At 47.6% G+C, this 22872-nt stretch overlaps 1 protein-coding gene and 1 long non-coding RNA gene across 5 annotated transcripts in view; both read left to right on the top strand.

The window, feature by feature from the left end:
* Nucleotides 1-22872, top strand: part of PAMR1 (peptidase domain containing associated with muscle regeneration 1) — a 109065-nt gene that overhangs the window by 23096 nt on the left and 63097 nt on the right. The window contains exons 1-2 of one of the 4 annotated variants that reach the window (XM_035012571.1): nucleotides 14104-14175; nucleotides 16789-16890. The exons of 1 other annotated variant lie outside the window; for it this stretch is intronic. Coding sequence is in view for 1 of the 3 variants with exons in the window: in XM_035012569.1 (XP_034868460.1) it covers nucleotides 14103-14175 (73 nt within the window). In the remaining 2 variants the exon portion in view is untranslated. Of the gene's footprint in view, nucleotides 1-13786; nucleotides 14176-16387; nucleotides 16891-22872 lie in introns of those variants that run through there. 2 more of the 4 variants (XM_035012569.1, XM_035012570.1) reach the window with 2 other exon arrangements.
* On the top strand, nucleotides 18515-22535 carry LOC118015767. The gene is made up of 2 exons (XR_004680697.1): nucleotides 18515-20917; nucleotides 21576-22535. It is a non-coding gene; the product is annotated as an uncharacterized LOC118015767 (long non-coding RNA).

Raw genomic sequence — 22872 nt, 5'->3', positions numbered from 1 at the left:
GTCAGACTGGCTTTGGTAAGCAGCCACCTGGGCTGCTTTGTTGTGTGACCTCTGTGTCCACTACCATGGCCGTTCTGTTCACGTGCCCATCGTGCTCAGGTGACAAGAACCGGTTAACGTGAACTGGTGGAGTCGTTTTTTTCTACTTGAATGTTCAATGCCTTTTCCACGTGGCTGCTTTCTTGTCCACCACGGTCACATTTTATGGTCATACTTGGTGCCTGCTCCCATATGCCCATCCGCAGGCCGCTGTTCCACACCTGCTGGGATCCAGTCATTCAGTCCCTTCGATTTCAGGCTCCTCATTAGCCGGTGAAGCCATTTGCCACTGTCCGCGAGTCTATATATGTTCTCACTTCTGGCCACTTCTCCTTCACACAAAGCAGGCGCGCCACTCAAAGCTTCTCCCGTTGGAAAGAAAGATTTTCCCTCAGTCTTATTGTTCGAGGCCACTCCGTGGTGGCTGTGACATACCCACTGTCTGTTTTCAGCTTGTACTTAAATCCCACAATGTCCCATCTGTAAACCAAGCTTGGACATTGGGAACCCTCCCTTAACCATCTGGCCATAGGGCAACCATGGGGTCGCACAGCAGTCTGGAAAACCTTTGGCCCTGCTTGGGATCCATTCTGGATGTCCCATTTCCATCTTAGGATGGCCAGCTATGGGCCTGTGTAACTTTAGGACGTGGAGGGTCCGACAGAACTCAGCTTATAGTGGGCAGTTCCATACTCCTGGTCACTTGATCCCCTGAGTCAAATATCTCCTATCCACCAGGGCTCAGTAACACTCTTGGATCTGTGCCTCAAAACGCAAATGCTATAGATGAAATGGCCTTGGTCCAGAACCCCGGGGGCCTATGTTGTGATTCTCCCACTGGGGCTTGATGTGAGATCCCTACTGCGTTTTTTCCCACCGGCAACACCTCCAACACCAGATGGTCTGGCGGATCACACACTCCAAGTGACAGAGCTACCTGTATTATGGTCTTCAGATCCCCTTCTTGCTCCAGGCCCCATGCAAAGCTGGCTACCTTTCAGATTTCCTGGCAGACGGACTCGAGGAGTATTGCTGGATGTGTAATGTACGGCCTCCAGAACCCAACCCAAAGAAGCCTGACAGACCCTGTACCTCATTCTGGGTGGTAGGGGATGAAAATTGCAGCAATTTGCCTTTTAGTTTGGACAGTATTTCTCAGCATGCCCCTGATCTCTGGACCCCTGAAAACTTTACCCATGTGCTATACCCCTGCATCTTCATAGGACTTCTCTCTCACCGATTGAAGTGAGGTACTTTATCAAGGCCTCCATTGTGCTAGCCATCTTGTACTCTCTCTGCTCTGTCATTAAGGTAATAGATCAGTGTGATAATTCTGCGAGATGTCCAGATGGCCCAGACTTCTTCTGACTATGTTGTGACAGCAGGAAATTAGCCTAAACCCAGGACAGTACGGTAAATGCATATTATTGTCTCTTTTACGTGAGTGCAAATTGTTTCTGATTCTCTTCTCTGATCGAGATAGAAAAGAACTCATTGGCTGCATACCATTTACCCAAGTTCTGCGTTCATTGGCTCTGGTAAAGATACCTTGACTAACAAGACAATCATTGTTGGAACTAGTTCTTGGCTGAGTATGTGATCATCTGTAGTCATTCTACAGTGTCCATCTGGCTTCTGGAGCGACCTGACTGGTGAATTAAATTGAAATAGGGAGATGTGAGAAAGATTGCACTACTGCAACCATTAAGATCTTTAAGGCTGGTGCTAATCTCCGCCATCCCCCGCCCTCCCAGAATGTGATACTGTTTTTGATTCACTATCTTAGGGAGAGGAAGGCAGTTTCAGAGGCTTTTACTTGGTTTTTCTATTACGATGGGCCAGTGATCCCATGTATGTGTTTAATAGCTGAGCATATCAATCTTTATATATTTGGAGACCAGGAAAATGATCACTGGCTGGATCCATGGACCTACTGGATGCACTGTAAGCTGGCTTTTGGCCAGGATTCACTTTATTAACTTGCTTCTGTATGCCCCAGACCGGTGGCCATGATGACATTTCAGATCTCCAGGTATTGATGTCATCTCAGACTGTGTCCAATAATGCTCAAAATGTATGGGTATTTCCCTTTCCTCAGTCCACAGTCATCTGAGTAAATGCTTATCTGGCTTTTTAGGGAAAGATCAAGGGGATCATTATAGTAGCTACTTGCCATGGTATTGCTGATGTACTTCATTTTTTTTTTTAAACATTATTTATTTATTTGAGAGAGAGAGAGAGAGAGGAGCAGAGGGAGAGGGAGAAGCAGGCTTCCCACTGAGCAGGGAGCCTGACTCGAGGCTCAATCCCAGGACACTGAGATCACCACCTGAGCTGAAGGCAGGCACTTAACCAACTGAGCCACCCAGGCGCCCCTGATGTACTTCCTTTTAGGGAACCATCCACCTCTGTAGCCAGTAGGTTCTGGGCATGAGAACTGGCTCAGGTCCAGGATTTGAACAAGGTTCATGACTTCCTGTTGGGGCAACTACCCTCAGCTTCCTGCTCATCCATTCTTTTTTTTTTTTTTTTAAGATTTATTTATTTATTAAAGAGAGAGAGGGAGAGAGAATGCACAGAGGGAGGGGCAGAGGTAGAGGGAAAGAGAGAATCTCAAGCAGACTCCCCACTGAGCATGGAGCTGGACGCAGGGCTCGATCCCACAACCCTGAGGTCATGACCTGAGCCAAAACCAAGAGTCAGATGCTTAACCAACTGAGCCACCCAGGTGCCCCTCCATTCTTGCTTTTTTTGATTGTATTAAGTAGCACCCTCATCTGCCTGTCTGCTTTGTCCCTAGGGATACCACATTCTGCATCTCCACAAATTCTTGTGGGTCAGTCCCCCTGGCTGCCCCTTTAATTTTGTTAGTTGTGATGGTAATTTGGGGGCTGCCTCCTTTCTGGCGATTCAGCACCATCACCTGGACTGTATTGCTTTGGGGCCTCATCATTCTCATTGCTATCAGTAAGCTAGGTTCTGCGACCTATTTCCTAGAGCCAGCCCTAGACGGTAGTGGAAACCCCCACGGTGATGCCAGCACCTGTCCCATCAGTACGCTCCTAGTGGCCTTGGTGAACAGTGTGTTCCCTTAGTCCTTCCATTGAACAACATCTCTAATGGGTCTTTTCTCTTCATCTAATATATCCGATCCAACATGGCTCATACCCTGAGCTGTTTAATTCTACTATCTTCCTATGGTATCTCAGGCATTACCACTTTGGTCATCATGGGCTAATATTTTCTCCAGGTTTCTAAGAGTCACCTAGCAGCAGGTTTGCCCCTAGCCAGGGCTTCTTGCCAGGGCATTAAATCCCACGGCCCTGAAGAGTACCCCCAAGTAAATGAACTTTGGCACATCTTTTCCTATGTTCTGTTCTCCTCCATCGAGCACCCCCAAAATCCAATCCCGTGGGTACTCCCCTGACTCCTGTGGCTACATGCTAATGAATTCCTGCTGCTCCACTGGGATCTGCCTTTTTCTTTCTTTATCAGACCCATCACTTCCTAAACTGGGATTTACACCTGGTTATTGATCAGGCTGTCAGGGCAGGTCTGGGGGCAAGGTCGTGAGGAAGACACCTGTTCTCTTGTGGTGGGAAGGCCTATGCTGTATCTTCTCACAGGAGGGAGTTCTAGCTCTTCTTAGGGATAGGTGAGCCATCTCCATAGGCTTGGAGGATTCAGGGGAGTGTTTGGGAGTATCCATCCAGATGACTCAGTCTTATGTTTAGGAGTTCATGTTTTTCCGGCCAGGGCATGGATGTTAGCACAGTAGATGAGCTTTGACTAAGCATTCAACTCTCTTTGAAGCTTGGTGACTATAAATATCAGAACCTGAGTCTGCCCCTCAGCTGTGTCCACTCTCCTGCAGGAGCTACCGAAGGGGACCACTGTCTTTCATATGTAGTTTTTAAGTTTTTAATTGCCCTTAGTTTCTCCTTATCCTTCTGTAGGGCATCAGTTCAGCTCAGTAACCAGCTCTTCCCATTGTCCTTAAATGTGTTACTCCCCCATAATGTTCAAAGGCCTGAATCATCATCCCAGCCAAAGCATTCTCCTCCACCAGGATGTTCCTTTAAGTAAACACCTGTGAAATTTTTAGCATTTGGATTGCCACCTTATGCCAGGAATTATCCGTACCCCAGATACCATTTGGAGTGGAGTCTTCCTTGCCAGCTGCGTGGTGAGCGATCTGGGACCCACAGCCCACCTTACCACCTCTTCTTTTTGATCCTTCCTGGTACCAGTTGTGTTGGTTGGTTCTCTAAGAAGCTGATGCCAAGCAGAGTTAGAAGTGTAAGACAAATTATTGGTGGTAAGTCCTGTGAAAAATAAATGGGGGGGGGGTACATAGAATAGGCCGGGAGAGCCTTAGCCTGCTCTGCAGGTCTGAAACTGAAAGGCAAGAGGAAACGAAGGTTGAGTAGATACAGCTTCCTTGGGTAGGACCTGGATGAGAGTCTCAGATTGACACAGCTCTCGGGACTTTTTGGCCAGCCCAGTAGGGAGAGCTAGTGCAAATATTACCTACAGAGATATCCTGCATTGGGTAGAAATGGCTAGATCCCCTACCCTAATGGACTGAAGGCTGTCTGGGAATAGCATTGCTTCAGTTCAAATTCAAGAATTAGGTCATTTTGGGATAGGCTTCGGAGGCTCCACACATATCCCCAAATTAAGCGAGAATCAATATGTGTATATTTTCCTAGGACCTCTAGCTTTTCACTAAATTCTCAAAGGATTTTTGATGCCCAGAAGGTAATGTGACATTGTTTATCAAGCTTCACTTGATCATACCAACATTTTCTCCTGGCCCCTTTCCTACCACGTTTTGTTTAAGTGTGGGTTGTATCCTTGTGTACCAGCTACCCTGGCTTTCTTTGTGTTCCTCAAGCACGCTCAGCTCATTCCCACTCAGGGCCTTTGCACCAGCTGTTTCCTCTGCCTGGCATGCCCTTTCCTCAGATGCTCCCACGGCACTTTACTTCGGGCTCAGTTGAAATGTCACTTTCTCAGGGAGGCTTGCTCTGATTCTGCAAACTAAAGTTCCTTCTGCAGTCACTCTACTGTACTTCTCCATTTCATTTCTAGCATGGCACTCTGGCCCTCTGATTTTTCCTTCTTTGTTGGTTATGTCTTTGCCCAGTTGTATGGAAGTTCCATGAAAACAGGAATCATTCTGTCTTGCTCACAAGCTATCCCTGTTGCCTAGAATGTGGCCGACACACGGGAGACACTCAACATGTTTTCCTAGATTGAAGAATAAATGCTTGTCTTCTCTGTCCATCAGAAAATATTTTCCTGGGTCCCCCTCATACATCTCCCTATTGCTCCTTCTTCTTAGCACTATAAAATAGAGATACACTTATCAACAATTCAAACATATGAAAAACAGAAAATAACAGATACCTATGGATTCTCCCCAAAGATAAATGGATGTTAACATTTTGCTTCAATTGCTTCAGATTTGTCCTTCGCTTCCTTTATTTTTTAGCTAAAATCATATACCCCGTATTTTGTGACGCCTTCCATTTTCAGCTATTTTGACGGTAGCGTATGTCACTTCTCTGTATGTTCTAGCAGTTTAATGATATATATTTGTATTCCTAAGCAGTACATGCTATTTTTATGTGTTCTGGGATTTTGTATAAATGCTTGCAAGCCGTACGCATTGTCTGGTAATTCAGCCCTAGGTATTAAACATTGTTGTTGAGTCACAGAATTAAATAACTCTGAAGCCACCCCACCTGTGGGACTTATTGCTGGACAAGGTTACGACCTATTGTTTAAGCCGTGTGCACTGGGCTTGTTATTCTGTGCAGCTAAAAACCTCTGTGACCATCTCATTCCGTGGACATCTCTCACTGAAGCTCGGGCTGGCCAGCAGTTTCCCCTTGGCTGCAGGTGTACGGCCATACAGATGGATTGCCTAATTCCGAAACCTCTTGTATACGTAATTGACTGTTGTGTAACAAATTTAGCAGCGTAAGACTCCACGATTTATTATCTCATCCACTGTCTGGGGGTCACGAGGCTGGGAGCTGCTCCGCTGGGTGGCTCTGGCACGGAGGGCTCTCCTGAGGTTGCAGTCAGCTTGCTGGCTGGGGCTGCGGCCATCGGGAGGGCTGCATAGTCTGCTTCCAAGCTCATTCACGCCACTGTTGCCAGGAAGGTTGGGTTCCTTTCCATGTGAGACTCTCCAGAGGGCTGCTCACACAGCATGGCAGCTGGCTTCTCCCAGAGCAAGTGACTGGAGAGTGAGAATGAGGAGGCTCCTCCAGCACACCCCCATGCACACCCCCATATCCACATGATCATCAGCAGGAAGTCATCTTTGACGGCTCTCTCGCAGTTATTCTCATATACATCAGAATCATGGGTCCCATCTGGTTGACTTCCACGGTGCCTCTCACGTCTCCCACTGGTGCAGGATGTAGGTAGAGAGCTGAGTCTGATGTACAAATCTGATCCAGTCACTGGTCCTCAAACTGGTTCCCATTACCCAGAGAAAAAAGTTCATGGTTTTCAAGGCCGGCCTGCATCCCCACCCTCTCTATTACGTGGTCCTCTTCAGCCCTTGTCCTCTACTCTTCCTGCCCTCTATTTTTCTTTAGGTCTGAAGCTCAATGTCATGTCCTCAGGGAAACGTTTCTGACCCTCAGACAAGATTCCCCTCTGCCCCTGCCAGTTACATGCTTCTAAAATGTTCTGTCCTCACACATGTTGCTCTTCACATTTGCTCAATGTCTCATTGCTTTCTGGTTTATAAATCCACAAGGTGAGGGACCACACAGGTTTTATTCAGAGCCATATTCCAAGGACCTGAAATGAGGATGGGCACATAGCAGACATGCAATAAATTGAACTGAATAAGTGAGCAAATGATTTTTATCTGGGTAAGTATTTGTGTTTCCTCCTTGGCTTCCTTCCATGAAAGAAGTCAAGTTGCTTTACATTACAAATCCTACTTATCCCAGTGAAAAATATAGCAAGATTGAACCAGACATTCAATGCAAGGGACCCCCCTCCCTCAGGTTTTTCTGGGTCCCCTGACAAAGACTCTCTCCTTAACCAAACTTGAGTCAGGCTTCTCTAAGCTTTTTTTTTTTTTTTTTTTTTTTTTTTTACTAGACCCCATCCTTGGGCCTTATCCTCAAGAGCAAGAATCCCAATTTAGTGAGAATCTCCCATCATAGAAATCTGATCAGCCTGGCCTGCTTTCGGCAAGAATCCTGTGAAATCGTTTTGCCAGAATCCTCCCCTTTCCCTTGAGTTTCCTCTTGGTAATTCTCCATCCACTGATCCCTACCCTGTGCCTTGGCTATAAATCCAAACTTTTCCTTGTTATATTCAGAGTTGAGCCCGGTCTCTCCCCTACTGCAAGGCTCCACTGCCCCGGTCTCTTGAGTAAAGGCTTCCTCACCGTCTTTGACAAGTGTCAGGATAATTTTCCTTTAACACCTGCACAGGGTCCATTCAGGACAGGCCTCTCAACTTGTCTTCACACAAGGGGCACACTCTGTCCCTAGACCTCCAACTAGCAGCATAAATGTACAAGGCAATCTATTTTTTCAGACATGAATTTGTTTCAAATTCAGGAACATAACCTGACTTACATCATGAGACCTGAGGAAAATGATAGCTGTTTAATTTCAGGTGAACATCTGAAGGGAGGATTTTTTGAAAACTCTTAAGGTTAGATGTCCATACATAGTTATAATAGGCCACATCGATTGAGCTACCATTATGTACGCCAGCCTCATTTTAATCTTCTCACCAAGATGATGAGTTAGCTTTTTTCACAGATGAGAGAAAACTGCGGCTCCGAGGGGCTGGAGAACTTGCCCAATTTCACCTAGCCGGGAGTAGTACAGCCTTGATCCATACCGGATGTGTGGGGCTTGATCCCAGGACCCCAGAGATCATGACCTGAGCTGAAACCAAGAGTCGCCGCTTAACCGACTGAGCCGCCCCAGCACCCCTGTGGTCAGAATCTGTGCCAGGAAGAATGTGGCCAGAGAAAGAACCACAAAGAAAGAACTACCCCCGAGCCTGGCTCCCCCAGGGAAACAGAGTGGAGCCGGGCCAGACCTGGAGACAGAACATTATTGCTCCTTGTGTAGGTGAACAGCCGGGATTCATTAGGGCTGGAGACTTCCAGGGTGGGCAAGTTCTAGCAGGCTCTCCGGTGGAAGGGCCCTTTGTCTTTCCCGCAGACCTACCCCTCTCCGGTCTCTGGCCCTGGTTGACTTGAACTTTGTGTTCTGCGCAGCTGATGAAAACCAAACTTAATGACCCGTTAGGCTGAGATGTTTCTCTCAGGTTTGCAGACCATTCTACCCTAGCTGTCTTTTCTCTGCCTTTCCTGGCAGTATGGCTACGCTCCGCTGCTGATCTGAAGTTAGAGCTTGGAGCCTGGGGAGCTATTGGCATGCACAAGACAGCCTTCCCTGCTGCTTCTTCCTGTGTATTCACATGCAACCAGCCTCCCTGGTGGCACAGAAAAAGGGACAGGTTTTGCTAGAGTGCCTCATCCTTTCAAGTGAAAATTAGTGGGTATTGTGACTTGTAATTAAATGGGTAGCTTGACTCCATCTACTACAGCCAATTGTTGATTTCCGAGTGCTGATTATAAGTAGATAATTCTTAATTCCAGGTATCATCCCCCACTTCCCAGCATGGCACTTTGCCTTTTTCACCCCCGCCTTTCTGGTGATTTATTTCAGCCAGAAGTGGGTGTCCAAGATAAGGGCAGGACAGGGAGCTAACGGTAATAAAAATAGCTAACTTTTACTGAGTGCTTGGTGTATTTTAGGCACTGTTCTGAGCGCTTGACTCCAACCCTCTGGGGGCAGGCTGCATTATTCTTTCCACTTAACAGATGAGGAGACTGAGACCACCATGGGTGAGACAACCTGCCCAGGTATATGCAGGTAGTAAGTGCTCCAGCTCGATTCACCAGGAGGGAGGCAGTGTGGTCCAAAGCAAGTGCTTTTAAGGCAGAAATAGGGGGGAAAGTCAGGGGGAGGGCCGGTCCTTCAAATATCCACTGTGCAGTTTGTAGCCTAGACACAATAATTGTGCATACCAAACCACGTTCCCCAAATCCAACAAATACTTTGTCAACTTTTCAATGTCGACTTACGAACACCAGGGATTCTAAAATAAGTTGGGAGTTTGCAGATCCTCTTGAGACTTTGAAGAAGGCTATGGCTCCCTCTTACTCCAAAAAATGCATATACAGAATTTTGCATATAATTTGGGGAGGTTTGAAGACCCTCCAAAACTCCCTCCCAAGAGACCCCATGGGATCTAGGTTAAGAACTCCTGATTTAGAACAACACTGAACTCTATTGATATGAAAAATTGAGTTGACTATAATGGGAAGAGAGGAAACTAAACTTGTATAGGAAAATGGAAATTTGTGGAGTGCCATATGGCCTCGGGCAAATGACTGACTTTTCTGTGTCCTAGTCATGGCTCCCCCTCCCTCTGTGAACCTGGGTTTATTGTGAAGTTCAACAAGGTAACATTGGATCAAGGCTTTGAGTTCCCCAGAGAAATATGTCCTGCTTCTTTTTGAGAATTCCTTTCCGGACTCTGTAGCCCGAAGAAATTCACAAACCCAAATTAGACAACAAATTAGCAGGGAATAGTTATACTGCTGTGGGCATTCCAGAAAAAGGAGTGAGGGCCTGGAGGAGCAAAGACTTGGCACTAGGGACTTCTTTAGGTTCATCACCTAGAGTCCCACCCTGGTGCGGTACAGTTGCTGTAGGGATGAGCCTGCTGGGTGATCTGTGTTGATAAGTGGTTGAGTGTATGTGTGTGTGGGGGGGATGGAGATGAGAGAAGAAGGAAGTGGTAATGTCAGCTGATGGTGGGAGCAGACTCCTGAGAGGCTCTAAGACCAACAGTATTTGGAAACTAAGTCACATCCTCTCCAGTCCCATCACCAAAGGACATGGGCTTGTTGACCAGTTACAAAGTGAACCTCCCCTCTTCTTACCTCTGCCCTCCACCCCTTAGATATGCTGCCTTATGGTATTTCCTCACCTTTTAAAGGCTATTCTTGTGCTTATTTTAATCAGATTTGGCCTGGATAGGGAAGTTGAGGGTGAGGAAGAAGGCCTACACCATAGGATTTCCTTGGTGTCAGACTCAGGCCCATAATACAGATAATAATTAATATTTATTGAGCATTTAGTATGAGCTAGGCAGTGTCCTCTGGGCCTTATTATGTACACAGTCTCCTTAAATTCTCCTGTCTCAAAATTTCATGATTATTTCCATTTACAGATGAGAAAACTGAGATTCAGAACGTTAGTTAGCTTGGTTTAGGTCATTGTACTGGGAAAAAAACCCCAAAACCCTGCCTTTCCTTTTCCTGGGTGTATCCCATACTCTCATACTTCTACCACACTCACTTTGGACACTTCTGATATGTGTGATTTTTTTCCCCCACCAAGCAAGTCTTTAACACCAGCTGGGTGTCCTATAATTGTATTCAATTCTGACAGTACCTGGAGAGAGCATCACATCCCACAGATCAAGGGCTCAGTCCCATGAGACTTCCCCCCACTTCAGACACCAACTTAATTAAGTACTAGGTCCCCAAGTTACCCACAAGTCCTGTCCCATTTGGCTACAATATGGAGGGTCCCATGACTTCCTCCCCCTTGGATTCAATGACTTGCTTGAGGGGCTCACAGGACTCAGGGAATCTCTCACATTTACCAGTTTATTATTATTATTATTTTAAAGATTTTATTTATTTATTTGACAGAGAAAGATGCAGCAAGAGAGGGAACACAAGCAGGAGGAGTGGGAGAGGGAGAAGCGGGCCTCCCGCTGAGCAGGGAGCCCAGGACCCTGGGATCACGACCACCGAAGGCAGATGCTTAACGGCTGAACCACCCAGGCGCCCCTACCAGTTTATTAAAGGAGGTGACGAAGGATACAAATGAACAGCCAGATGAAGAGATAGGTAGGGGAGGTCTGAGAGAGTCCCAAGCTTCTGCCCCCGTGGAGTTGGGGTGCATCATCCCACTGGTACATGGATGTGTTCCCCAACCTGGAAGCTCTCCAAACCTTATACTACTGGGATTTTTATGGAGGCTTCCTCATGGAGGCATTACTCACCATTAACCCCATTTTCAGCCCTCTCCCTTCTCAAGAGAATGGGGGTGGGGCTGAGGCTGACAATTCCAAGCTTCTTGAACGTTCTAATGACCAGCCACCATCCGGACTGCACCCTACTGAACCTCACTTATATTCTAAAACTTCATCACAGGGATAGCGAATGGAATCCAGGAGCCCACCCCGAGTTGCCTGATTAGGACAAAAGACACTCGTATCACCCAGAAAGTACAAGGGTGTCAGGAGTTCTGTTCCAGCAACTGGAGGCAGAGACCAGCATATATTTTGTGTGATCTCACAGTCATTGAGTCAGAAAGTGGTGAATCAAGGTTTTGAACACGGGTCACCGACTGCCGAGTTCTTACTCACCATCACTTTGCTGTGATGGGCCCCAGAGGCATGGCTGGGATTTAGGAATTTCTCTGAGAAGAGCACCTGTGCCAGGCCCCTGTCTATCCAGTCTGTCCTGAGCCCTGGCGGTTCTACCTTCCCTAAGTTTCTCCCATCATTTTCCCCTTCCACTCCATTGCTTACTGTGACTCCAGGCATCTGTCAACGGTCAGGGATGCTCTTGGTGCCAGTCTTGGCCTCCTCCATCCCTCGGTCTGGATGCCAATGTGACTTTTCTTCTTAGAACTTTGCTTTGGGCCCAGGACCCCCTGCTCCTAAACCACTAGAGCTCCTCATTCACTACAGAATGAAATCCAAACACCATAACCACTTGCTTCCTCTTTTCCTCTCTCTGCTGCATCCAAACTATACATATTGTCTATCCTCTTGCATTAGCTTTTGTTCTGATACTTACATTTTTATCAAAACTGTTTAAAATGCATTTTAATGGTATACGTTGCCATGGATCCTTTGGGGACAAGAATAAATATTAAATTGTAATATACACAGGTAAATACTCATCATTTCCCAGTGGCCCTGGCCAAATTCAGTCCTTCCCCTTAAAAAGGCCTCCTCACACCCTTCCCTGGATTGAGATCCTATCTCTCTCTCAGGCTCCAGGTGAAGCTTCCCCAGTTTAGGTAAACCTCCCACTGCCCTGGGCCTGAATATCACCCACTTCTCCCAACTTTTGTTCTTCATCGGACTGTACAAACTGCGACCAAGCATGGGCTGAAGCCCCAGCACTTCCCTGAGTTAGACCTGGGTGTGAATTCTGCTCTGCCATTTCCAGCTGAGGGACCTTGAGCAAGTTACTTCATCTCTGAATCTGTTTCTGCATTCATATTATGTGGGTAATACCATCTATTGTATGTGTACATGTGGTTAAATGCCATATTCACAGCATCCTAAGAGGTGGTAGAGACTGGTGGCTAAGACGATAGCCCTTGGACCTGGGTTCAAACCCTGGCTCTAGCACTTACTCACATTGTGACCTTGGATGAACTATTGAATATTCAGTGACTCAGTTTCCCTATCTGTAAAATGGAGACGATAGATTTATTATAGGAATAAGTGAGTTGATACATGTAGGGTACTTAGATGCCTGGCTCAGAGAAATTGATTAAAACAAATTGGCTGTTACCTTATAAAGCATTCTTTCTCCTTATTCAAGATTCCAGAATATAAGTGAGGTTCAGTAGGGTGCAGTCCGGAGCTGACGACCAAGAAAGAATTCTTGAGACATCTTTTGTGCAAAATGGTGGTTTATTAAAACATGGGGATCAGGACCCGTGGGCAGAAAGAGCTGCTGCCCTGGGGCTGGGAGGGGTGGCTGATTCTATACTTGGGAGTTGGGGGAGGTAAGGAAAAGGGAGGTTTCAAAAGGATTTAGGTATGTTCGAGAAGACTCACAGGATACCAGAGGCCTTGCCATTGTCAAGTTAAGGTTTTTCCTTCTAGGCATTAACAGTAAGATAGTTGGGAGCTTCCTGGAGAAACATGACACTGCCCGCTTCAAGTATCCGTCAATGGGCTGCAGATTATAAGGACATTTAATTGTATCTACATTCCCTTCTGGAAACTAGGTCATTTACAGAAATGTTTTGTCCTTGTAAATTGCTGAGACATTTGTAAACTGAGGGAGACTCATGTCCTGCAAGACTGTGAGCTCTATCAGATAACCATTTGTTTTTCCTTTACGGCAGCCAGGAGTGCCTGAGGAATGTCACACGTGTCCCACCCAGGAGTAGGGGGTGGGGGGATGTTGTAGGGCGTCAGCTTGTGCTTTGTCTTCAGCCAGCCTTCTGCTCCCTCATCACCTGTGCCCAGACTGCCACTGTCACAACCGAGGCAGTGTCCTGTATGTTCTTTTATGCCTGAGCCCAATACCCTGCCTGGCATGTGTACAAGATCTATTTATGCTGCTGAACACACCGTGATGGGTATCATGGGAAGATGCCTACAGATGCAAAGGATAAGTTTTCCAAATTGTGATCACCTGGAGCAGATGCTGAGTGGGGAGGGGAGCTTGGGGATAGAGGTGGAAGAGGAGGAGGGCTGGCTCCCTTCCCCCCCAACCCCCCCCCCAACCATGCTCTTAATCAGACTCAGAGTGTGCCATCCGGGCAGGACTCCTCTCCGGGCGGGGGTGGGGGTGGGTTTCAGGCCTCACCTCAGCGGCGCCACAGCCCCGCCTACCTCTGCCCCCATCCAGGGTGCTGCCCGCTCCCCTGCTCCCACGCGGCTGGCCTCCTGCGCCTCCGAGTCCCTTCCAGCCCCAGCCCGGAGCCTCCCCGCCTGGCCACACCTCCCGGGCCCCGCAAGGGTTAAGGCAGCGGAGAGGAGAGGTTTGGGCTGACGTCGCTCTGGCTGAAGGTGGTTCCCCTCGGATGAGGATGGGAGAGCCTGGCGAGCTGAAACCCGAGCTCCCGTTCAGCTGGGGCTTGGGGAGGTCCCTGTAAGAGCCGCCTGCCACCGGCCTCCCGCCGTCCCTCCGTAGCAGTCGCTCATCGGGCACAGGCTTGGGAACGATGGAGCTGGGCTGCTGGACGCAGTTGGGGCTCACTTTCCTGCAGCTCCTTCTCATCTCATCTTTGCCTAGAGGTACCGTGAGTAGCGTTTAGGAGCCCCCCAGAGGTATTTCCCTCCTCGGTATGGTGGGGAGCATGCCTGGGGAGCCCCAAGGGATGGTGCTGGGCGGGGGATGGCCAGCGCTGCTTCTAGTCTTGTCTAATCTTAGGGGCTTGGCTGGTGGTGCTGGAGCGTCTTGTCCTCCCTGAGAATGTGACACCGTTTTATCATCCCAACTTGTGGGACTGAACTGCCTCAGGAAGGGGTGTACCAGTTCTAGTTTACTTTGCTGGTTTTCGTTTTATCTTTGTAAAGCACAGACGTACCTCCGGATATCTATCCAGTCTGACTCACCCACTCTGACTGGCAAAAGGGAGAAGTTTCCCCTGGAAAGAGCCCCCTCAGAGGTGAAGCGGGAAGGAGAGAGACCAATCAAGAGCAAGGCTTGCAGCAAGGGTGTTCCCCCCACCCCCCCACTGGTGAATGTTGCTTGATGAAATGTTGCTTGTCACACCCTTCAGAACAGAGCCCCAGCATGGGAGATTTACCCACTCAGCATATATGCACTTCCTTCCTGATAAGAATGAGAAAGAAGAAGAGAAAACCAAGGTTAAAAGTGCAAGCCGTTTCTGGGGACACACAGTGTTTGTTTAGAAAGAGCCCTGGCTTGTGTGTTTTTCACTATCATTTTCTGAGCCGCAAACCCCGTGTCAAATGGGCTCCCATGGCGAGGGAGGCTGAAATGCGACCCAGAGCTCTTGGGGGCCTCTTGGCCCAGTGAGGGGATGGCAGGCTTGTCTTGTCATTGCTCGCTGGCAGGCAAGGAAGCAGGGACTTCTTAAGAGCCTTTGTCCTTATTTATGCAGCTCCAGCGGGGCAAGGTGTCAGGAGGTAGGTGGGACCTCAAGAGGGAAGGACAGGCTGACATGTACAGATGTGACAAAACAGGGCAGCTTTGATAGGAGCAGAGAGTGTGTGAGCATTTGCTCCTCACCTTCCGGGCTGGTCACCTGTCACCTTGCTGGTTACTTGTCACCTGTGTTCTAGAGAGGTGCATACTCTGTGGCTGCAGGTAGCTGGTGAGTGTCCCAGAATGAAACAGGGTAAGTGGGGTGGTGAGGGCATGAAATCAGCAGCCTACTGTGTGGATGGGGGACTTGACCATAGGCACAGCGCTTCATGATGAACAAAAAGCCAAGATACCTGGGGGAAAAAAGCCCAACAAACCCATTTTGGTCAATACTTTCCATCTACCTACAGCCCACTGGCCCCAGGTGAAATCTTCTCTCTCTCAAACTGGAGTGTTTCATTTGAATTTTGCCTCAGTGGCATCTGGAGTAGCCGAAAGACAATAAATAATGAAGGAAGAAGGAGCCCCCATGAGTGGCCTTGATAATCCATAAGTACAGACCCTCACCTAGGGGTAGTTCGAGGACTTTATATTAGGATTCCTCCCTGCTCCATCTCTGCCCCTGCAGGGCATGGTGGCCCTAGCCCAACTCCAGGGGAGGCCGGTTCCTTCCCAGAGCACCAGGGTTCCAACAACTTAGCTTCCTCCTGACTACGTCAATGCTCCCCTGCTTCCTTTTTTTTTTTGTAACAAGGCAGGTGAGATGGCTTAAGCTCATACAAGTTAAAGAACAAAGCCCAGCTGCCCCTTCCTTCTTGCCCAGGATCTGGAAAAAAAAACAAACGTTTACTCCTGACCTGAGAATCTTTTACCTTTTGCTACGGAAAAGCTTTGAAGGAAGGATGTCTGGTTTCTTGGCAGTCAAGCTGCTGACCGAACCGGGGGGCAACTTCCAGCAACTTCATCTGTCTAGTGAGGATATTTTGGTTGTTGAAAGTTCACTTTCAGAGGAGGAGATGGAGGAAGAGAGTCGAGAAGGAAAATATTTCTTCAAGTAGTGAGTGAGTCCACTCCCGTCTGGAATGCTGAATCTGGCCGGGTCTAGAAAAGCCTGAAAGCAGATTTCATCTCATTGCTTTTGTACAAAGAGGGGTTTTGATGAAACATAAACATCCAGTGGGATGGTATAGGAGGTTGTTGCTCATCAGCACGGGACTCGTGTTGGAGGATGAGAATGCAAACATGAGGCCAAGTGATAACCCAACATAAACAGCATGGGGGGCGGAGAAACCCGACTCCACTGACTTCACTAAATAGCAGGAGCCCTGCCAGCAGGATCCTGCTGAAGAGGAAAAACTCATTTAAAATATGTGGCTCCGGGGAATGAAACCTTAACATGGAAGCGAGTGTTGCCTCCAACAGGCATTAGCTTGTGGGGAACAAACAGAGAGGCAACCGGGGAAGATAATTTGAAGCCCAGCTATTCAGTGGCAGGAGCAGTCGGCCGAGAAAGGGAATGTGGGAAGCAAGCAAGGGGGAAGGAGCGGAGTGGCAAGAAAAATTTCCATGTTGGTTGAGAATGGGATGTGTTAGCAAATGCCAAGGAGAGAGCTATGAAAACTGGGCCATCTTGGCTAGGGTGGATTTTTGTGGGGACCATGAAGACCGTGTTCCCCTGATCTATACTCTGAGAGCTTTGGCTTCTCTACCAGGAAAATAATTTGATGGTGGGATCATGGATTTTCGGAGCTGGGAGTGACTTTGGAGATCATTTAGTTTGAGTACCTTAATTTCAGAGGACTATGAGATGAAACATCTCTGAACATGGATGATGTGCCCAGTCTGTGAGCCAAATGCTGTACATGGACATGTATGAATTCTCAGACCATGCTGATAAGGTAGGGCTCTTACTATCCTCCTTTTACAAATGGGGTTTAGAGAGGTTCTGTGACGTGTTCAAGGATACACAGGCATGGTTTCCCCCCAAAATTAAACACTTGACCTAGCAATTCCACTTCTGGGTATATTCACAAAAAAACTGAAAGCAGGAACTTGAACATAGATTTTGTACACCAGTGTCCGTTGCAGGATTATTCCCAATAGCCAAAAAGGAGACACAACCCAAAATGTCCATCAATGGATAAACAATATGTGGTGTATACATATACTGGAATCTTAACCTTAAAAAGGAGTAAAGTTCAGGCTACAAGAGGGATGAATTTGAAGACATATGCTAAGTAAAAGAAGCCAGACACAAAGGACGAATGAATACCGTATGATTTTACTTATGTAAGGTATATAGAGCAGTGAGATTCATCGAGAAAGTAGAACAGTGGCCAGCAGGGGCGGGGGGAGACGGGCTGGGAGGAGTGAGGGCTTAGTGGGTGTAGAGTTTCACTATGAGATGACAAAGTTCTGGAGATGAATGTTGGTGTTGATTGCAAGAGAGACTGAATGGAACACTTAAAAGTGATTAAAATGGTAAATTTTGCATTACTTATATTTTGCTGCAATAATGATTAAAAAAAAAAAAAGAATACAAAGGCAGATGAGCGTGGGGTGAGCCCAGACGGTCTAATTCCTGAGCTCAAGCTCACCTGGTACCTGGCTGACTTAAACCCACACATCGAACAGATAGATCGATCATGCTGATGCACATGTCTGCTTGGTGCAGCTTCACGACACGCGTGGTAGGGGACGGTCCTTGCCAGCTCCAGTTTCACCGTTGCGCTGTCTTGGGTGGCTGTGGCAAAGAAGGAGGACTGGAGCTGAAGGTCTGGCAGTCTTTGGGTCAAAACGCCTGCAAATGTTTTGAACCTGAATGCTTTGAGGTAGGCTGGCCCTCTCTGTGGCCAGACACCCCACCTTTTCAACCCACACGTATGTTACCAGCCACTCCCTACTGGCATTTGAGATTTTGACTGCCATTCTGGAGAGGGTGGGGTGGAAAGGGCGAGTGAAATCCAGAAGGTGGGGGGCTGAGTGCTGAATGGGGAAAAACGAGAGCGGGGGTTGAGTAGCTTGACAGAACTTTTAAAAGAAGGAACGTAAATATATATTAACTTGTGGGTTTTGTAGAACACGTAGAACCTCTGTGACCACCCACTCTTTGGTAAAATGTTTTATTCCCGTAAGTGTCCTTGAGCATGAGCTTTTGGTGGGAACAGAGGATGAGGCTGGGTATTGTGTCTGGGTCAATAAGCTGGGGGACAAAGCACCTTTGGGCATGGGCGTGTCTCAGAAATATCCCGAAGTCTTAGGGAGGGCTTTGGAATACCACTGGTGTGGACTGAAGGTTTGATTTAAAGTCACTTATATCTGGGTTACTAGATGTCTAGATGGCTAGACAGAAATGGCCAAGAGAATGGTGTCTGGGGGAATCTAATGACTGGTCTTAAGTGAGAAATTATTTCCACCTCCCCCGCTAGGGGCGGCCAATCCCCATGCAAGAGAAACTTCTCTACCTGCCTCTCCTGAGACCAGCTCTAGAAGCTGCAATCAATTTGGGATATGTGCGGGTTGGGGGAGGTGCCATTTCAGTGATAAAGGGGGAAAGTTTGTGCTCCCCTTCCCCCCACACGGGGGAGGACTTGTTACCCTCACTCTGGGATATGGGAAAGTCACAAGAGCCCAGCTCCCTCTCCTCTTTTTTTGTTTTAAAGGTGAGGGAAAGGCAGTGTTTACATTTTCCAGTTCCTGAACTCCACGGAGTAGAGGACCCCAAGGCCAGCTGGAGCATTGAAAACTACCAGATCAGTGGCAGAAAGTCTAGCAGATTCCAAGCCTGGTCTGCGTTTAAGGAATTCTGTTTGTCAGCCATCATAAGATCTGTGCCAAAGTGTTAGGTTTATGTAGAGAGAAAGAAGTGAAAATGTAGGAAAAAGCAAACCTGCTACCTGTAAACAAAACCACCCAAGGAAGGCAGAGAATTAGAGTTGGCTGGAGATATTCTACTCTCTTAATCAAAGGGACTTCTACTACTCCCCACTCAGTTCCACTCCTCTCATTTTGTCTTGGGTGCAATTATATGTGAGACAGACACAGAGCCCATTTTTTCTTGGGTATAATTCTCTGTGGGTTGAAGAAGAAGAGTGGGTAGGGGTTATACCTCAAAGTCTTCACCCTCGATGACAGAAGCACCAAACGGCCTCCCATCCTATCATAGATAAGGGATCTAACTGCAAGTTTGGCCACCCAAATAATTTGTGGAATTTATGGTAAATACCAGGCACTGTCCTATGTGCTTTACATTTAATTTATTTAATCACACGTGGAGGAACTCAGGCAGAGTGCTTGCCCAGGTCACATGGCTGGATATCCGTGTCTTGAACCCAGTCAGTCTGACTCCATAACACACGCCCTGAAACACTCCGTAACACTGTCACAGTAAGCGCTGGGTCCAACTATGGTAGATCGGCTGGCTGTATTCTGGCTGAATCATAAAGGAGCATGGCGTTAGTTGGGAAATCTGGTTATCTCTTGGACACTCTAAATGTCCTAAAGGAGGCGCTGAGCAGACCAAAACTCTAACCAGTTTCTGGGATAGCTGTCCCCAGGATCACGTGTCTTACTCTGATTCAGCATAGGAAGTGAGAATTTCTCTGTCTCATCGTCAGCTTTTATAATTAGACTCATGTGTCTGCAAAGTGACAGAATTAAAGATGATCCGTGTTTCAAGTCCAGCCCTAACACTTTGTAGCTTAGCTCCTTTATGGATTTTTTCTGTCAAGATCATCAATGTGTAAACAGGCTGTGGAATGGGAGAAGCAGGCCTGGAATGAATAAAGGAAAGCGTTTCTTCCCTTCTTATTTTGGCATAACGCAGTTGATGGATATAGCAGGGGATGGAGACACGATCCCCTTCCAGTAAAATTAAGATGGGTTTTAACCAATTCATTTCAACCTTGAATGAGGACCTAATGGCTACCTGCCAAGCAGGTAAGAGAAGTGCCCCCATCGGCTGGGCAGCACAAGAGGATGCCTATTTCTGTCACTCTCCTGCCTCTGCATTTAGACACGTGCCCTTATTCCTGCAGGGTGGGCGTCTTTATCACCATCCTCTCTGAGGTCCTGGCTCCTTCAGAGGGCGGAGTTAGTGGTTTGGCAGCAAGTATCCGTGTGAGTAGAAGTCTGGTCTGTTGGTTTGGTGATTGGAAAACCGGGGCTGCCGCCAGAACGGAGTGAGGAACACATTCAGGCAACGTTAGCTCATGGGGAGACACAGCAATTGTCCTCATAAGCTGAATTCGTGCTTGGTTAAAAAAAAATTTCCAGCCAGTTTAATGGAAAACTACTAAATGGAGGGGATGCTGGCCCAGTTTGCTTCAAATCAAATGAATCATTTGAAGACTCTGGGGAACTGAAGTGTTTGTGTTTTTCAGAGTCCCCCCTTCACTTACTTCATAGGATCCCTTTGCAGGTGATCAATGAATCCCCCTGATGCTGGGATCTTACCTCAGGATCAACAGTGCAACACGCCCGAGATGATCCAGGACAAGTTGCCTGAGCTTAGCTTCTAGCTGGTCATGTCTCCTCCCCTATTTTCCCACACGCCCTTGGCTCACCTGGATGTGAGAAGGGGGGGCGGGGCTTGGCTGCCAGTAAAGAAACTTTGTTGCAGGACTTCTTGGTCTGGCTTTCTGCCTCCCAGTGGGTGGATGACTGCCTGATTCTCCCTTCTGGGCAAACCCAGCTCCCCTGGTCCAGCCCACTGATGGAACAGAACAAGCGAGCATCCCAAGTCTTTGTGGAAATGAACTACTAACTGCAAGAAACCAGAATATTCACCAGGAATGGACCCAATGGATTCTTCATACCACAGGATCGAGACTCCCACAGTGTCCCAGCAAGAGACGTTTCTAACATCACTCTTTTTGCGCTCACCTTTCCCTGGAAATCACACGTGCTTCCTGTGTCCACGTTCAGGTATTTATTCAGCAAACTTGCTCATGCACCCACCAGGTGCTGGACATGATCCTCGGTGCTTGCAGATGCCATGGTGAATAAGACAGAGCCCTTTTCCTTAAGGCACTGGCAATCCGTTGAAAGAGTTGATGGTCCAGTCTGGTGTTTTCCAAAGTGGGTTTCATGGAATTCTAATGCTGGAAGAGCTTCAGCAAAAATAAACAGCCAAAACCTAGGTTGAACAGAGTCTGGGGGATGTGGAGATTGGCTATGCACAAAGCATTTATAGATATTGCAAAGCCCCGTATAAAGAAAGCTGTGATTAGCATTTTATAAGGTTAAGCACAGAACCTCTTTCCACATCATACCTTATACAATCCAGGGGAATTAGTACTCCCTGGAATATAGTTTGGAAAACTCTGCTCTCTTGCCCATAATGAATGCAACATTGAAGAATACCTCACCGTTAGGATAGGGGAAGGAGGGAATTTGAAAGTCCGTGAAACATGAGCTTCTCTTCAGACTTCTGCTGAGCGCCTGGCAGGAAGTCTGATGCCCTAGCTGCTTAGTGCTCCTCAAGAGGGTGAAAGAGCTTGGAGATGCCCCGTTCATGTTGAGAAACGTCCTCGCCAGCACTGACCTGCATGATTCATTGAGAAAACTCATTTCTCATCTTCAGGTTGCTGACAGTAATGCGGTCGGTCTGGGATCATTGGACAAATGGAATCTGATGAATGCACGGCCACTGTAACGCGGCATACCCGGGGGCCATAGGGCTGTGGCCTGACTTCCCAGCTAGATCGTATCCTTGGTGACAGTCACACAGTCTCCCCTTCCCAAACGAGGGGACTGTCTGAGCATCCTTCTAATCCCCGGGGGCCCAGGACCATTCATCCCCAACTACCGTCTCTTCTCCACTCCACCTGCCTCACCACACACCCGGAGGCTTGTCTCCAACCCTGTTATTTGCCGGCTCTGGGATAGCCCAGTCACCGGGGCTCTGATTTGCACACCCTGAAGTGATCTGGGCTCTTTAGGCTGGGGCCGTATCCCATAGAGACAGCACGTGACTTTGAGCTGCTCATCAACCCGTTGCTTGCTGTTTCTGGGAACTTCTTTGTTCCTGCCTTAGCTAAATATCGTTCTTGTTGTCATGCAACACGGCTTCTCCCTTGGCCCTAGCACTGCCTGCCTCCTTTCTCTGCTCTGACTTGTTTCAGACTGGGTAACTACAGTGGCAATGGGTGAGGCATAAAACCAGTTGTTCCTTCAAGGGGTATCCTACCTAAGTGGACTCGAGTCACCCATGACCTCAGCGAAGATTCAGGCCTCACTTGCCATAATTGTGGGATTCATCTTTGGTATGGATGTGTCCGTGTTTAAATACACACGTACGCAGAAGAGTAGAGATGTGGGATGTGTGTGTCTGTATGAATATGTATATATGTGGGGTGTACAGTATTGTGGTTTGAAATATGGCCCAGGGTTTGAATCTGTCGTTTATGGCTGCTTTTCTTGGGCGAGTTCCTTAACTTCTTTCATGTAGCCTTCCCACTTTTCAACTTGTAGACTGAAGATAATAGTGTCTTTTGGGTTCATTGCAGGGGTTAAATGAGAATTGACTTGAAATGCTTAGTGACGCATCTTGCAAAAAAAGAATGCTCAGGAAATTAGAGATGTCTCCTTCTGTGCCTTCTGTTCTTCCCACTAGCACACGTTTCACAGGGAATCGAAAGGAAATACTGGGCGTTCTGTCTGTAGTAGGAAGGGACTTACAAGGTCCTCTTGAGGCCCTCTTTGCCTCCTATGTTATTCATCGGTGGCTCTGTCAGAAAAAACTTCCCTAAAGAGTCAACATAAGTTTCTCTCTCTGAGACTTGCTTCCTTCCCTTGGTTTTATCATGCATCCACTTTACAACCTTAGGGGAAGTGTCTTCTTCATGTGGTGCCTTAGTTTCTCCGTGTTTGAAACAGGG

Source organism: Mirounga leonina, unplaced genomic scaffold, assembly GCF_011800145.1.
Source record: "Mirounga leonina isolate KUSES-001 unplaced genomic scaffold, KU_Mleo_1.0 Mir_166, whole genome shotgun sequence".
NCBI classification, from domain to species: Eukaryota; Metazoa; Chordata; class Mammalia; order Carnivora; family Phocidae; genus Mirounga; species Mirounga leonina.
Note: the sequence above shows the minus strand (reverse complement) of the source record. Positions and strands in the feature narration are given on the sequence as shown.